The sequence below is a fragment of the Xenopus laevis genome, chromosome 8L (assembly GCF_017654675.1).
Source record: "Xenopus laevis strain J_2021 chromosome 8L, Xenopus_laevis_v10.1, whole genome shotgun sequence".
NCBI classification, from domain to species: domain Eukaryota; kingdom Metazoa; phylum Chordata; class Amphibia; order Anura; family Pipidae; genus Xenopus; species Xenopus laevis.
This window is the reverse complement of record NC_054385.1, coordinates 105,818,300-105,835,912: the sequence shown is the minus strand read 5'-3', so window position 1 is coordinate 105,835,912 and position 17,613 is coordinate 105,818,300. Positions and strand designations below refer to the sequence as shown.

Here is a 17,613-nt window from a genome sequence, read left to right as displayed (position 1 = left end):
TATTATATTATTATATAATATTATTATAACACAAAGATCATGCGATTCTGTCAAAGTTCTTAATGGCAGAATATTCATTATTTAGTGCTCTGCTTTTTTCAGATGACTGAACACACAGAATTATAGCAATAGTACTGCAACCATACCAAGGAATTCAACGTTTTGCCCTGTAGAAAAAGCATATTTGAAATCAATTGGCTGTTTCATTTCTTTGTAAATTACTACATAGAGTAAACCAATGTTTGGGTATACATGTATGTATCTATTAAGTCCTGGCAGCCCAGGCAAGTCACAGATAAAATTAGCTATTCATATATTCATTCAACCAACTTCTACTTCTTCCAGGGGTAAACAGGACGAAACTGCATGACATGATCGCAGACCTAGGAGACGAGGATCCTTCTCACATCCCAGCAGAAATCCTGAGCCCGGGCCGCACACCCTCCTCAAGAATTACCGATCATGAAGGTGGAAGAGCAGAGGAAGGTGCTGAGCCATTTCCTTACAGACTTTTCTTTAAGACGTCAAGTGCATGAGACCCTGCCGCAATAGATCTCACAAGGTCCCCATTGCATTCACATGCTATACACACTATACTACACAGAATGCTGGTCACTTACAGATGCACAGCCCAAGCCACGTGACAAAGGACAAGGAAAGTTAAACTAAAGAAGTAGGCTAGAAATGTTGTACATTATGTTTTGGGTTTCTGTACCAGCCCCAGGAAACCAAATCCCTTAAGCAAGGAAGATGTGTGTCTCCAAAGATGCCCCAGTAGCTCCCCATCTTCTTTTCTGCTGATTCACTGCACATGCTCCATGATGCTCACACTTACTGAGCTTAGGGACCCACTCACAATATACAGTACCCATAGAATAGAAATGTCACAATGTAAGGCTGATTAGTTATTAATATGGATAATTACTACACGGCAGCACAGAAACCAGTGCAATTAGCATCAGAATTTAATAATCAGCCCTGTAGCATCAGCTTATATTACAGACAAACCTCATTTTCTGCTTGATAATTTGCGACAACCCCTAAGCTACAGCTGCTCAGAGCCCACTGAGCATGTGAGAGTCGCAGACACTTTTCAAGATGGTGACCCCCTGTGACAAGTTTGAAATCCTGGATCATTGCTGCTATTAACAAGCTGAAACTTTAGGCTGGTGCATTAAGTTCAGTATATAAAACATGACATTTCTAGCCCTATTCATTTTTAGGGTTTAGTTTTCCTTTAAATGCAGCAAATAAGCGAGTAAAGGAAAAGAGACGGCTCTCTGTCAAAGCAAGATGCAAAAAGCCTTTAGATGGATCGCTGTCCCCTTTTATGTAGAATATTATAACAATAACGAGCAGCCATGTAGTAGTTGGTTTGGAGCTAGCCATTTTGTTGCCTACAGACAAGGAAGGGTGTATCTTTCCTCGTTATCATAATAGCACCTCTCTCCAATCACAAGCTAATGTCCGGAATCATTAAGAATTTACATTTTGTTTTAATATCTCGCTTTCATTTTTAAGCATTAGTTGACCATGATGAAACGTTTTGTGAAGCTTTAATAAATCAACTTTGTTTTGCAGCTGAGCCTATCGCATTTCCTCCTGGATCTGGTAAATCCTTTATAATGGGATCAGAAGATGTTCTGGAAAGCGTCTTGGGACTTGGCGATTTGGCTGACCTCACAGTCACAAATGACTCGGATTTCAGTTACGATGTAAGTGAAAAATCACACTGGCCTGGGGTATCTCCGGCTCAGACTTGGCGCATGCACAGTACAGAGATCTTTAGAAAATATCTAAACAGATTTGCACCCCACAGTCCTGCGTGGAACATAAATGTGCTGAAACATAAGCCCAGTAACTTTCATATATTGAAAATGTATTCTCACAATTTTTAAATTTTATGCAGTTTATGTGTGACATAAAACAATGCAGAACAGTGAAACTAAAATCACTTTCATTGATCTCACCTCCTTTACATCAATTGTGAAAGGAGCTAAAGTAGTTTACTATTCCCTTATGTAGTTTACCATTCCCAGTTAAAAGCCACGTGTAGGGTGAACTCTCACTCTATATGCCTGAGGCAACTAGAGGAAGGGAGGGACTTGTATAAAGTTGTTTTTTCTCTTATAGGTAGAGTGAGGAAAACTGAAGTTGTTGCCTTGCCTTTTAGTATGTTTAGTACTTGCGTAAAGCTCTGTTGTGATGCTTTCAGAATTTCCTGCCCTTCAGTCAGGCCCAGACTGGCAATCTGTGGGTTCTGGCAAATGCCAGAGGGGCTGCTATAAGGTCCCATAGAAAGTCACTATTTAGTGGGCTGGTAGGGGCTGATTGGGCCTCTGTGTGGGCTGATTGGACCTCTGTGTGGGCTGATTGGGCCTCTGTGTGGGCTGATTGGGCCTCTGTGTACCAGAAATGCCAGGGCCTATTTTAATTCTCAGTCCGGACCTGCCTTCAGTCCATATGTATGCACTGGATTCATTATGCTTTTTTACACCTATAACTTATACTATGCTCTAGTACAGTGATCCCCAACCAGTAGTTCGTGAGCAACATGTTACTCTCCAACCCCTTGGATGTTGCTCCCAGTGGCCTCAAAGCAAGTGCTTATTTTTGAATTCCAGGCTTGGAGACAAGTTTTGATTGCATAAAAAACTGATGTACTGACAAACAGAGACTCCTGTAGGCTGATAGTCCACATAGGGGCCATCAATAGCCAATCACAGCCCTTATTTGGCATCACCCAGAAACTTGTTTCATGCTTGTGTTGCTCCCCAACTCTTTTTACATCTGAATGTTGCTCACAGATGAAAAAGGTTGGGGACCCCTGCCTTAAGTCTTCTAGAAAACCATGTAAACATTAAATAAACCCAATAGGCTGGTTTCCCTTCCAATAAGGATTAATTATAACTTAGTTTGGATCAAGTACAAGGTACTGTTTTATTATTACAGAGAAAAAGGTAATAATTCTTAAAATTTGGATAAATTGGACTCTATGGGAGATAGCTTTTCAGTAATTCGGAGCTTTCTATATAGCGGGTTTCTGGATAACAGATTCCATACAGTATAGTCACTTATTTTTGGTCTGTGTATAAACCTTTCACTTCAACTTTTCCCCCTGAAGCTTCCATCCAACAAGGATGCCTTTAGGAAGACATGGAACCCAAAGTACACCCTTCGCAGCCACTTTGATGGGGTCCGTGCCCTAGCCTTTCACCCGCTGGAGCCTGTTCTGGTCACTGCTTCTGAGGACCACACCCTGAAACTATGGAATTTGCAGAAAACTGTTCCCACCAAAAAGTAAGTCATTTACTTGATTGTTTGTGTATCATCTTTATCATGGCAGAGCCTTTCTTGACTGCTAGTGAGCTAGAAACACATGGTTAACAAAAGTCCTCTTCTCTTGTTTTAGGAGTACCTCCTTCGATGTGGAACCCATCTACACGTTTAGAGCTCACATGTAAGTAGTCAGTTACTTGGGTTTGATCATTTTGTAGCTGTGAGCTGACATATATAGATAGAGTTCCTGTAGATTTCAGCTATGACATTTCAGTTACATACACATGAGATGAGTGTTGGCTCACTGAAAAGACCAATCAAAAAGCTTCAAATGAGCCACTGGTTTATTTCCAAATGGTTGACCAATTTGCATTGCCAAATATATCCATGTATTGGCCTATTTTTTTTCCCCGTTCAATTATATGGGTATTTCCGGCCCGGTTTGCAAAGCTGTGACCCACTGTGACCTTTAATCTATAGGAATCACAGGGCTGCTAAAACTGGCAGTTGTGTTGTAGTATTTGCATGACCTTGCCTCTATGCTGACCTTTTATCTCATTCTAAATGTTTGGAGTTTATTTGATCTCTTTCTTGTTGAACTGAAATCCAACTAGAACTGCAGAAATAATCAGATCTAAGCCTATACATGATATAAATAGCTTTTGATCCATTTGATCATTTGATTTTAAAACTGAAAGCAACAGTTATTTTTTGTATCAGAAAAAGAATTAGTTGTGTTGTAGAACATGTGTCCATTAGTGAGTCCCTTGGGTTTGTGACCAGTTGGAAAGAATTGCACCGGCCGCCAGCATCCTTTCAATATTTCCCAAGACTTCCTTCCAGGGATTTAGACTTGCACATGCAATGTATAGTAACATCAGAAAATCTTACTGTTTGTGAATCCGCAAGGCTGAAGAACCACATGGGAGCCTTGGGAAATATAGTAAGATAGATCTCCGGACCAGTGCAATTTTTATTTTTTCAGTGTAAGAGCAGCAATGTGGGTAAAAAGTTATAGTAAAAAGTAATACATGGTAGGCGCCTGACCCCAGCACATAAACCTAGAAGCTCAGCTCTTATGTGTACGTATGTGTTTTTCTTTCAGTGGGTCTGTCCTTTCACTTGTGGTCGGCTGCAGCGGAGAACACTGCTACAGTGGAGGGCTCGACTCAACAATACAGTGGTGGAAAATACCAAGCCCCAATGTGGATCCATATGATACATATGGTAAGGAAGCAGGTAGTTTGTGCTAGTAGCAATAGGACCACGGATTGTATGATAAAGGTAATGAAGATTCCACTGCTGCAGGGGTCTATTCATTAGCTTTGCAATGAATTAGTGCAGTGGCGTAACTGTAGCGGACACAGAAATTTGCCAAACACAAAAGGCTAGAGTAGCGGGGATATCCCCTGCATGGTTATTTAGTCATGTGATGTAACGTTTAACTGTAGCGGAAGCAGACCCCACGGTCACAGGGAGGCCCGGAGAAAAGGGAGGGGGGTACTGTGCGGTCTGTTTCCTCTATAGCCAAAAATAATCCACAGAGAGTGGGTGGGAAGTGGGCGGGCGGATGGGGATCGCAGTGCTGATCCATGTTAGGTCCTGACCCTTTGGTTAAAACCCCTACACTGTAGGAACTGGCTGCTTTCACTAGATTTGTATTATGCATACCTGCAGACATTGGCTTACTGAGCATTCTTCCAGTGTGATGTTCACCTCCTGTGTGCCTGCTGCTTAAAGGAGAACTAACACCCCCCAATAAAAAAAGCCCAATCTACTACCCTAGATAGTCCCCATCCCTGCTTACTATCCTCATGGTGCCCCTGAACAGCAAGCTCACTTATTTATGCAGAGCTCATGGGCGCCATCTTCATAGTCTTCAGTCTTCTTAGGATCCTCTTCCTTCCCTTCGCCAATGCACAAAACTTTTCGGCGCATGCGCAGTTGGTACTAATATTGGAATTGCTCCAACTGTGCATGCACCAAATACAGTGTTCCCTTAACGAAGAAGACCGAAGACTCGGAAGATGGCACCCATGAGCTCCGCTGCGCTACTTTGCATAAATAAGTGAGCTATGTGCTTAGGAAGCAGGGAGGGGAAGGGCTTTTCTTATTGGAGGGGTTTAGTTCTCCTATAACAGCTTGATCTGGGAGCATATTTTAGTTGCATATTCTGTCTGCATTAAGACTTATCACAGGATCTGATTCAGGGATAATCAGCATGCTTTATTTTGTCATTAACCCCAAAAAAGTTCTTGGGATGGTACATGAAATATTGTTCCTAGAGAGCCTATTGACAAAAAGTGTCATCGCCACCTTGTTCAAATTGCCTTAAATTTACCACAAGCAATGTTTTGTTTTTTTTTGTTTTTTTTTTGAGTGCACCCTGATATATGCGCAGAGCCGTGTAAATCTGAATCTGACTGCAGCTTCCTTACATTGTCTTACATTGCATTAACTGCTGTTTCTCTCCCTTCAGACCCCAGTGTTCTGGCTGGCACTCTAGTTGGGCACACGGATGCCGTATGGGGTCTGTCACATAGTGGAGTTAAAGATCACTTGCTCTCCTGTTCCGCTGACGGGACCGTACGGTTATGGAGTCCACCAACAGGCACCCAGTGTATCGGCACCTACAATGGAAACAGAGGTGAGAGCTGAGATTCCTGTCCTGAACCCAATCAGGGGGATCAATATGGTGTCATTACTCCTCCAGCACAACTCCACTTTTTCATTTTAATTAATTAAATTAAATCACCTCTTTTAATATAGTGGGCGCAATTACGAGACACAATACAGTTTTGCGTGCATTAAACATATACAGTGCAGTTGCTCTACATCATGCTGCTCCAGGCTATTCATATTCATAAGCTCCTCCATCCATTGGCACAAGGGAGGCATGTACAGGTATGGGATTCGTTATCTGGAAACCTGTTATCCAGAATGCTCCAAATTACAGAGAAAGGCTGTCTCCCATACACTCCATTTTTTGAAAACAATCCAAATTTTTAAAAATGATTTGCTTTTTCTCTGTAATAATAAAACAGTAGCTTGTACTTGATCCCAACTAAGATGTAATTAACCCTTTCCCTGCCAGCCGTTTTGTCCTAGATGCGAACATCTACTGCCAAGCAGGTTTTAGATATTTTGCACTCTTTCACTTTTAGGCCCCTTCCTGGGGCGGTCTTTTAGTTTACCCAGGAAAACAATATATTGTTTTTTTCAGGACAACCTGAACTTTCAAAATATGCAAGAATTTTGGTGTAATTCTACTTCTGTAAAAAAATATAGGCTTCTAAGTGTCCAATAAAATGAAAAAAATCATGTTTCACAAAGAACAATCACATATATCAGAAACATTATTTACTTTATGTATGAGAAAACAGCTGATTTGGAAAGGTCTGTGTCTCCTGAACGCGGCAATACCAAATATATATAGTTTTATGGAGATTTCTCACTTGTATAGATCAAAATCTAAAAGCAGTACACTAGCAAATGTCCAAAGCACCGCTCCCCAAACGGCATACTTCTGATTTCAAGGCCAAACATTCCACTAACAGTAGGTTTACCCTAGAAAACTACCCATTATTAGAAAGAACAGATTCTGGTGAATCAAAAATGGGTAAACATATCGTTGTACTCCAAACTCCCAAGTTGCAATTGTTTCCTAAAGTTATAATGTTTTATAGAAATTGGTGAATTTTTTGAAAAATGACCTCAAAGCTTCCAATCTACAGAATCGTATCTCCCACACATCATTAGGTATCAATGTAAAACACCCCAAATATGAAAGCCTGGGATCCACTGAACAGTTTGATGCCCAATATGTATAGGTGTACCCAAGCACGTGACATATAGGGGCCCTAAACTGTAGACACCTCATTTGAGCTATCAGTTCTGTAATTCCAGATACTGCAAAATCAGCACATTTGCATCGTTTTGGGGTGGGGTAAAAGTAAAAAAAATAAGTTCATCCCAGAAAACCATATATTTTCGGAAAGTACACATTCCCACGAATCTAAATTGGGTATGCATGTCTTTGTACTACAAAGTACCAAGCCGCAAACGATTCCTAAATTTGGTGATTTTGGCGACATTTCCAAAAATCACCTCAAAATTTCTACCCTGCAGCATCGTATTACCCACATACTTTTAGGTATCAAGAGAAATCACCCCAAATATGAAAGCCTAGGGTCCTCTGAACAGTTTGATGCCCAATATGTATAGGTGTACCCAAGCACGTGGCAGACAGGGGCCCCAAAAGGAAGACCCCCATATGGTCTGTCATTTCAGGTACTGCAAAATCAACACATTTACATCGTTTTGGGGGGGTCAAAAGTAGAAAAAAGTGGGTTCACCCCAGAAAACCATATATTTTCGGAAAGTACACATTCCCATGAATCTAAATTGGGTATGCATGTGTTTGTACTCCAAAGTACCAAGCCGCAAATCATTCCTAAATTTGGTGATTTTGGTGATACTTCCAAAAATCACCTCAAAATTTCTACTCTGCAGCATCGTATTACCCACATACTTTTAGGTATCAAGCAAAATCACCCCAAATATGAAAGCCTAGGGTCCTCTGAACAGTTTGATGCCCAATATGTATAGGTGTACCCAAGCATGTGGCATACAGGGGCCCCAAAAGGAAGACCCCCATATGGTCTGTCATTTCAGGTACAGCAAAAGCAACACATTTACATCGTTTTGGGTGGGTCAAAAGTAGAAAAAAGCAAGTTCACCCCAGCAAACCATATATTTTTGGAAAGTACACATTCCCACGAATCTAAATTGGGTATGCATGTCTTTTTACGCCAAAGTACAAAGCTGCAAACCATTCCTAAATTTGGTGATTTTGGTGATATTTCCAAAAATCACCTCAAAATTTCTACCCTGCAGCATCGTATTACCCACATACTTTTAGGTATCAAGAGATATCACCCCAAATATGAAAGCCTAGGGTCCTCTGAACAGTTTGATGCCCAATATGTATAGGTGTACCCAAGCACGTGGCATACAGGGGCCCCAAAAGGAAGGCCCCCATATGGTCTGTCATTTCAGGTACTGCAAAATCAACACATTTACATCGTTTTGGGGGGGTCAAAAGTAGGAAAAAGTGGGTTCACCCCAGATAACCATATATTTTCGGAAAGTACACATTCCCATGAATCTAAATTGGGTATGCATGTGTTTGTACTCCAAAGTACCAAGCCACAAATCATTCCTAAATTTGGTGATTTTGGTGATACTTCCAAAAATCACCTCAAAATTTCTACCCTGCAGCATCGTATTACCCACATACTTTTAGGTATCAAGAGATATCACCCCAAATATGAAAGCCTAGGGTCCTCTGAACAGTTTGATGCCCAATATGTATAGGTGTACCCAAGCACGTGGCATACAGGGGCCCCAAAAGGAAGGCCCCCATATGGTCTGTCATTTCAGGTACTGCAAAATCAACACATTTACATCGTTTTGGGGGGGTCAAAAGTAGAAAAAAGCAAGTTCACCCCAGAAAACCATATATTTTTGGAAAGTACACATTCCCACGAATCTAAATTGGGTATGCATGTCTTTCTACGCCAAAGTACAAAGCTGCAAACCATTCCTAAATTTGGTGATTTTGGTGATATTTCCAAAAATCACCTCAAAATTTCTACCCTGCAGCATCGTATTACCCACATACTTTTAGGTATCAAGAGATATCACCCCAAATATGAAAGCCTAGGGTCCTCTGAACAGTTTGATGCCCAATATGTATAGGTGTACCCAAGCACGTGGCATACAGGGGCCCCAAAAGGAAGGCCCCCATATGGTCTGTCATTTCAGGTACTGCAAAATCAACACATTTACATCGTTTTGGGGGGGTCAAAAGTAGGAAAAAGTGGGTTCACCCCAGATAACCATATATTTTCGGAAAGTACACATTCCCATGAATCTAAATTGGGTATGCATGTGTTTGTACTCCAAAGTACCAAGCCACAAATCATTCCTAAATTTGGAGATTTTGGTGATACTTCCAAAAATCACCTCAAAATTTCTACCCTGCAGCATCGTATTACCCACATACTTTTAGGTATCAAGAGATATCACCCCAAATATGAAAGCCTAGGGTCCTCTGAACAGTTTGATGCCCAATATGTATAGGTGTACCCAAGCACGTGGCAGACAGGGGCCCCAAAAGGAAGACCCCCATTTGGTCTGTCATTTCAGATACTGCAAAATCAACACATTTACATTGTTTGGGGGGGGGACAAAGGTAGAAAAAAGTAAGTTCACCCCAGAAAACCATATATTTTCGTAAAGTACACATTCCCCTGAATCCAATTTGGGTATGCATGTCTTTCTACTCCAAAGTACCAAGCCACAAACCATTCCTAAATGTGGTGATTTTGGTGACATTTCAAAAATCACCTCAAAATTTCCACCCTGCAGCATCGTATTACCCACATACTTTTAGGTATCAAGACAAATCACCCCAAATATGAAAGCCTAGGGTCCTCTGAACAGTTTTATGCCAAACATGTATAGGTGTACCCAAACACGTGACATATAGGGGCCCTAAAATGAAGACCCCCCCCCATATGGTCTGTCATTTCAGGTACTGCAAAATCAACACATTTACCTTGTTTTGGGGGGGGGCAAAAGTAGAAAAAAGTAAGTTCACCCAAGAAAACCATATATTTTCGGAAAGTACACATTCCCACGAATCTAAATTGGGTATGCATGTCTTTGTACTCCAAAGTACAATGCCGCAAATCATTCCTAAATTTGGGGATTTTGGTGACATTTCCAAAAATCACCTCAAAATTTCCAACCTGCAGCATCATATTTCCCACATACTTTTAGGTATCAAGATAAATCACCCCAAATATGAAAGCCTAGGGTCCTCTGAACAGTTTGATGCCCAATATGTATAGGTGTACCCAAGCACGTGGCATATAGGGGCCCCAAAAGGAAGACCCCCATATGGTCTGTCAATTCAGATACTGCAAAATCAACACATTTACATCGTTTTGGGGGGGGCAAAGGCAGAAAAAAGTAATTTCAACCCAGAAAACCATATATTTTCGGAAAGTACACATTCCGACGAATCTAAATTGGGTATGGATGTCTTTGTACTCCAAAGTACCAAGCCGCAAACCATTCCTAAATTTGATGATTTTGGCGACATTTCCAAAAATCACCTCAAAATTTCTACCCTGCAGCATCGTATAAGCCACATACTTTTAGGTATCAAGAGATATCACCCCAAATATGAAAGCCTAGGGTCCTCTGAACAGTTTGATGCCCAATATGTATAGGTGTACCCAAGCACGTGGCATATAGGGCCCCAAAAGGAAGACCCCCATATGGTCTGTCATTTCAGGTACTGCAAAATCAACACATTTACATAGTTTTGGGGGGGGGCAAAGGTAGAAAAAAGTATGTTCGCCCCAGAAAACCATATATTTTTGGAAATTACACATTCCCGCGAATCCAAATTGGGTATGCATGTCTTTGTACTCCAAAGTACCAAGTCGCAAGCCTTTCCTAAATTTGGCGATAAAAGCAACGGTTTTTACATTTCTGAAAATCGCCTAAAAATATTGCAATTGGCCGCATTTATCTCACCCAACTTCTTACATACAATTGTAAAACACCATAAATACTGATGCCAAGGGTCTACTGAACAGTTTTATGCCCAATATGCATTGATATACCAAGGCAGCTGGCATGTGCGGACCCCAAATGTAAATAGTGAATATGAGTTTTCTCTGCTGCCGATTCGCCTTCTGTAAACATAGACCATTGACTTCATATTATGTGCCTCAAGACCCTCCTAACAGCAAAGACCCCCCAAAACCATATGTTTTTGGAAAGTACACATTCTGACGAAAACAACCAAGATAAAGACATCTTTCTACAGCAAAGTACCAAACTGCAAAACTTTTATAAACATAGAGATTTTTACATTTCTGAAAATCGCCTAAAAATGTTGAAGTATGCCACATTTATCTCACACAATGTTTTACGTACAAAGAAAAATCACCCCAAATATGGACATCAGAGGTCTACTGAATAGTTTGATGCCCAATATGTATAGATTTACCAAAGTATATGGTGTGTACGGCCGCAAATGAAAAATGTGCATATGAATTTTCACACTGGCCAACTAAGCTGCTGAAAAGAGAACCCCAACTGTGCGTTATGTGCCGTAAGACCCCCAAACTGTAAAAAGACCCCAGAAAACCATATATTTTTGGAAAGCATATATTCTGACGGATCAATCTAAGTAAAATAATATACCAAAGCACCAAACAGCAAAACTATACTAAAGATACATAAGGAACAATAATCCAGGGATAAAATTGCAATAAAACCACAAAAATTGTGCAAATCAATGAAATAACAAAATAACTGCACCGACAGCATAATTAGTGGCCGAAATCGATTATCCAATAGTCACGCTGCTGAAATAAACAGTTTTTATGGGTAAAAAAAACACAAATTGGTGAAATGAAAAAGTAAAAAAAATAAAATGTGTATACATGTGTGTACACTTCCAAGAATTGTGTGACAGTGTATAAGTGTGTATAAGTGTGTATATAAGTCCATATAAGTGTATATAAATGCATATAAGTGCATATAAGTGGAAAATGAAAAATTAAAAAAAACGTTTTTTTTTTTGTTTTTTTTTACTACTAAAATATGTGTGTATGTGTGTATAAGGTAGGTAGGTGTATGCAAGTGTGTAAAATAAAGGGCACTTACCGTTTTTGGCTGATCTAAGAGCTGGAGAAGAGAGATCTGCAGAGTTACAGCAAGCAGGAAGTGTGTGGGCGTCGCTGGAACACGAGGTGAGCAGGAGGAAGCAGAGCAGCAAGGCAGACACGCGATTTGCTGTGTCTGCCTCTTTTAGGTCGGCCCTGCGACAATCCAGTCGCAGGACCGACATGACAGCCCCCCAGCCTCGTTGCCCAGGGGGCTGTCAATGCTGCTAAACCTCTGCAGAGGCGGCTAAAGCCGCTGATGCAGAGTACAGCATGTAAAACTGCAAGCACGTACAATGTACGTGCTTGGCAGTTAAAGCCCTTGCCTGCCAGAACGTACGGTGTACGTGCTTGGCAGGCAAAGGGTTAATCCTTATTGGAAGCAGAACCAGCCTATTGTGTTTATTTAATGTTTACATGATTTTCTAGTACACTTAAGGTATGAAGATCCAAAATATAGAAATATCTGTTATCCAGAAAGACTCTGTTCCCGAGCATTCTGGATAACCGGTCTCATACCTGTATAAACTACCGTGCTCTCTTTGTGCACAGCATTGGGGAAACGCTTGGCCGATTGTACCCTTTTCTGCAATTTGCCTTGTTTTTTAAAATGAGTCTCTACGTCACTTCTACTGTGCTGCGATTGTTCTTAACTTGCTGCATTTGCCCCTTTCCCTCAGAACACGGGATCCCCACTTCTGTTGATTTTATTGGCTGTGACCCTGCTCATGCTGTAGCCTCTTTTACAAGTGGTTGCATTGTTGTTTATGACTTAGAAACTTCTGAGTCTGTGATACAGCTTTCTTCCCCCTCTGACCCTGGTAAGTAAGAATCCAAGGGGTGTATTTAATTACTCTTAAACAAATAATGGAACCCCCTTTTTCATTTGACCTGTGTGTGTTTTTTTTTTTTAATTACAGGTGCGCCATTTTCCAACCATATTAATAAAATTGTGAGCCACCCAACGCTCCCTGTTACTATTGCAGCATTTGAAGATCGGCACATCAAGTTTTTTGACAATAAATCAGGTATGTCTAAATATTGTGCTGTCTCCTGAGTACTGAAATAAAGGGACAGTATACCTCCCCCCTCTTTTTTTTTTTTCCAACATAAGCTTAATAAATTGGGATTGCACTAAACATACTTGTTGCCTGTTTTAATTAGAAATATCTATGGTTTTGGTAATTGCTTGCTAATGAGCTTCTCCTTATCTAAATGTCAAGGATTTGTTAATACAAAGCTGTGAATGGTTTTATTTCTGTTTATTACTATGTTATGTTTGCAAACACACCCGTTTATATCATGGATACAATCTATTTGGAAAAGCTGTTTGGATTCAATAGTGAAGACACCAATCCCCTCAACTGTTTGCCATGGGAATTGACCCTGTTTACTATGTAGAGGTTCAAATTTGAAATCTTTGTATAATCTCTGTTCAATCTCTTTGAAGGACTTTGGCCGATCTGCACTGGGGTTTTAGCTCTGCCCCCCCCCCCCCGTAGTCTTGCATCTGCAAACTGTGGCAAAATACAATTGTTGTATCATTGTCATCATTACTGTCATTGATGTTAATAACACTAATATATGTTACCTCTTAGGAAAGACTATCCACTCTATGGTGGCTCACTTGGATGCAGTGACGAGTCTTGCTGTGGATCCCAATGGAATCTACCTGATGTCTGGAAGTGAGTAGTGGCTGCCTGGAAACTATTCCCTCTCTGTGTATCATTATGACTGACAGTTGGCCGAGCTGTTTTTCGGTTGGCAACTCTGAAGCCAGGAGTGAAGGAGAGAGAGTAACAATCTCCTCTGAATAATCGCCAGTAATGATGTAATAGTGCGCCCCCTAGAGTTTAAAGTGCTGCTTACTCTTTGCTTCAGTACCTTCAATTCCTATGAGTACACTGCTCATAAATGATGTTCTTTACTCGTTCAATGAGTCAAGGGAGGTTACTAGAGCCAGACAGCTCTCGTACAAACTGCTCTGCCTCAGAGCGACCCTATCACTGCAGTAAGGGCACAGCTGTAGGGCACACTATGCTTTCAGTTGGAGCAGTTTTGCAAAATCTTGCCGTATTCAACTGCGCAACATTGCCCGAATACAACTCAGTTCAGAATCAACTAAAACACTTATTCAGTCTAATATCATCTCCCACCTTGATTACTGCAACCTACTCTTAGCAGGTATTCCAACAAGTCGCCCTTCACAACTCCAATCCATGCTAAATGCTGCTGCTACACTCATTCATCTATCTCACTGCTCAACATCAGCTGCTCCCATATGCATATTCCTTCACTGGCTCTCGAGCTCCTTCAGAAACTACTAACACTCACATTTAAGGCCCTTAATAATGAAGCCCCTCCCTATATTTCATCTCTGATCTCCAAATACTCTCCTTCACGCAACCTTCGCTCTGCTTCTGATCTTCACCTCTCTTGTCCTCTGGTCACTTCTGCCCATTCTCCTCTACAAGACTTCTCTCGGGCCTCTGCTTTTCTCTGGAACTCTCTGCCTCGAGCTGTCAGACTTTCTCCTTCTTTCCAAACTTTCAAACGCTCCTTAAAGACCCACCTGTTTAAAGAGGCCTATTCAATGTACCTTAATCAATCAATCATTGCTGTATCATAAAACTCAAAATGTCTCAAAATCCTAATATCTTAATTGTACCCTAACCTTTAGTTTGTAAATTCTAATTTGTAGGTCCCTCTAATCCTATTGTACCCTGTAACCCTTGTTTGTTATCCACCATTTATTCCATTTGTTATGACTAAGGTAAAGCCGGGTATCTTGTCAGCGCTATATAAATAAACGATGATGATGATGATGCTTTCAGTTAGAGCAGTTTTACTCCCTAGTGCTGCACATTTGCTCTCCCCTGATGATTGCTGCCTTTTCTCACATTGCAGTGGAGCTGAGTTTATAGTTTATATCTCTAGTTTGCTCTAACTTGATTTACAAGGTTAAAAGACTCCAGCCTAGATGTGGGCACAATAGGGGTTAATTAATACGTAGTATGCACAGTTTGGCTCTCTTCACTGCTGCCCCTATTCATATTCATATATTGATATATTCATAGTGATAGCAGTGATCCAAGAGCTGAATGAATATGTAGGGCATCCTATGAGTGTGGAACATGCAACACAGGGGTGAGCTGTATAGCTGCTTTCTTATAACAGCCACAAAACCTCATCACCTTTCATTCTGAGTGTGTTATGTGCTGCATTACTATAGGATATTCATTAGCATTGCTCTTATTAAAGGGGTTGCTCACCTTTACATGAATGTTTAGTATGCTGTAGAGAGTGATATTCTGAGACAATTTGCAATTGGTTTTCATTTTTTATTTAGTTATTTCGCTTTTTATTCAGCAGCTTCCCGGTTTGCAAGCCAGCAATCTGCTAGGGTCCAAATTCCCCTAGCAACCATGCATTGATTTGAATAAGAGACTGGAATATAAATAGGAGAGGGCCTGAATAGAAGGATGAGTAATAAAAAGTAGCAATAACAATAAATCTGTAGCCTTTACAAAGCATTTGTTTTAAGATGGGGTCAGTGACCCCCATTTAAAAGCTGCAAAGAGTCAGAAAAAGAAGGCAAATAACTGAAAAACTATATATAAAAAAAAAATGAAACAATGAAGGCCAATTGGGAAGTTGCTTAGAATTAGCCATTCTATAACTTATTAAAAGTTGAAGCTGTTGATCACTAGAGTTTGGAGGCCAGGCCCAAGTAACGCTGTGTTCTCCCTTCAGGCCACGATTGCTCCATCAGACTGTGGAACCTGGACAGCAAGACGTGCGTACAGGAGATCACCGCCCACCGCAAGAAGCTCGACGAATCTATTTACGATGTTGCCTTTCATCCAACCAAAGCGTTCATCGCTAGCGCCGGAGCAGACGCCCTGGCTAAGGTCTTTGTCTGACCCCTTTTTCCAAGTGCATTTGGGACAAAACCGAGAAAGAGGCTAATGCCGCGCTCTCTAAGCAAAACCTTGAAACATCACTGCCATGAGGAACTTGCACCCCAACACTACAATGCAGAGCCCCCCCTGCAGGACAGTGACATACTGGTTACACAAGTTGCTTTTGTCCCTCAATCCTTACCCCTCCCCCCCCATCCCTTTTTAATATCGGGACGGCTTTTTCTAGAGCTGTAATTACTGTAATTTATACCCTTTGTTTCCCTCGCAGTAACCAGTATTTGCAGCCCCTGCACCGGGTGTCTGTGCTATATAAATATATATATATAATATAATATATATTTCTTTTTTTTAGCGCTCTTTAGAAAATATACTTTGTTCAAGGCGTTTTCCCCAGTCTACTTCTAATCTCAGACCCACAATGCAATGTGCAGGAGCGCAACTAACGCAAATAAGGGTGGGGGGTGTTTGTGGGGGCGACTTCTCTACCATACCATGCAGACCCTTAGCGCAGTCACGTCCTGATATAATGAATTACAACCTTTCATCGTTTTTTTTTTCCACCCGCATCTTAAAGGACCAGCAGCCGACTTCACACTGGATTAACTCCCAGAAAGGTTACAGAGAGCCGTATTCACTAACGGCCGTCTCTCTCGCACACTCGGAACACTACAGAGATTTGTATTCGCTGGTGGGTTTAACCCTCTCCGTGCCTGGCTGCCAACGAAGGGATTTTAAAAGCGACTTTTTTCTTGACGAGGTTTTTTTTCTTTCTTTTCTGCCATTGAAAGCAAGTGTGTAACTCTATTTTTTAGCATTAGTCTTGCATATACACACGTTTTTTGGGTCTAACTGTAGTTTTTACTTTTTTTATATATATATTTAAGCCGTTGCAGAATTGCAGTGTTTTTATCAGCCATATTAAAAGGTAAAAAGAAAAAAAAAAAAAAGAATTTTACAGCTTTTTATACCGCCATCCTTCCCTACACAGAAGGTGAATGTTTGGGAAAAAATCCCCCCCCCCCCTTTTTTTCTTTCTTCTTCATCATCGCCTTTCCCTTTCTCCTCCCACACTTTGCATCCCTGTAATGCCATTGGTCAGCCATGCTGCCAATAACTCAGGGGTTAAAGAGATTAGGGATGCACCGAATCCGCTATTTTGGATTCGGCCGAACCCCCTAATCCTTTGCAAAATATTTGGCCGAACACCGAACCGAATCCTAATTTGCATATGCAAATTAGGGGTGGGAAGGGGAAAACATTTTTTACATCCTTGTTTTGTGACAAAATGTCAATTGATTTCCCTCCCTGTCCCTAATTTGCATATGCAAATTAGCTTTCGGATTTAGTTCGTCCAGGCAGAAGTATTCGACGAATCCGAATCCTGCTGAAAAAGGCAGAATCTTGGCCGAATCCTGGATTTGGTGCATCCCTAAAAGAGATACTGACACCAGAAATTAAACTCTTTTTTACATCTATCATAGTATTTCCTTTAAAAGCTACTTATAAATGTGCACAATGCTTTTACATTACTTGTCTGATGCCCCGTGTTCCTGTATGAGGGAGCTGCCATATTTGTGCAGCAGGAGTCCGTTAGCATTGGAAACTTTAACTGACAGTCAGGTTGGTAAAACCGTCAGGTTTAGAAACTTCAACTAACAATT

The 17,613-nt window shown here is 41.0% G+C and overlaps 1 protein-coding gene across 3 annotated transcripts in view; it reads left to right on the top strand.

Annotated features, from left to right (window-relative positions):
- The window catches only part of strn3.L (striatin 3 L homeolog), a 55,117-nt gene extending 37,504 nt beyond the window's left edge, over positions 1 to 17,613 (top strand). For 2 of the 3 annotated variants that reach the window (XM_041572050.1, XM_041572049.1), the window contains exons 9-18: positions 346 to 486; positions 1,582 to 1,715; positions 3,125 to 3,300; positions 3,413 to 3,460; positions 4,385 to 4,506; positions 5,759 to 5,926; positions 12,710 to 12,850; positions 12,950 to 13,057; positions 13,628 to 13,714; positions 15,783 to 16,935. In XM_041572050.1, coding sequence (XP_041427984.1) covers positions 346 to 486; positions 1,582 to 1,715; positions 3,125 to 3,300; positions 3,413 to 3,460; positions 4,385 to 4,506; positions 5,759 to 5,926; positions 12,710 to 12,850; positions 12,950 to 13,057; positions 13,628 to 13,714; positions 15,783 to 15,952 — 1,295 coding nt within the window. In that variant the 3' untranslated portion in view covers positions 15,953 to 16,935. 3 annotated transcript variants of the gene reach the window in all.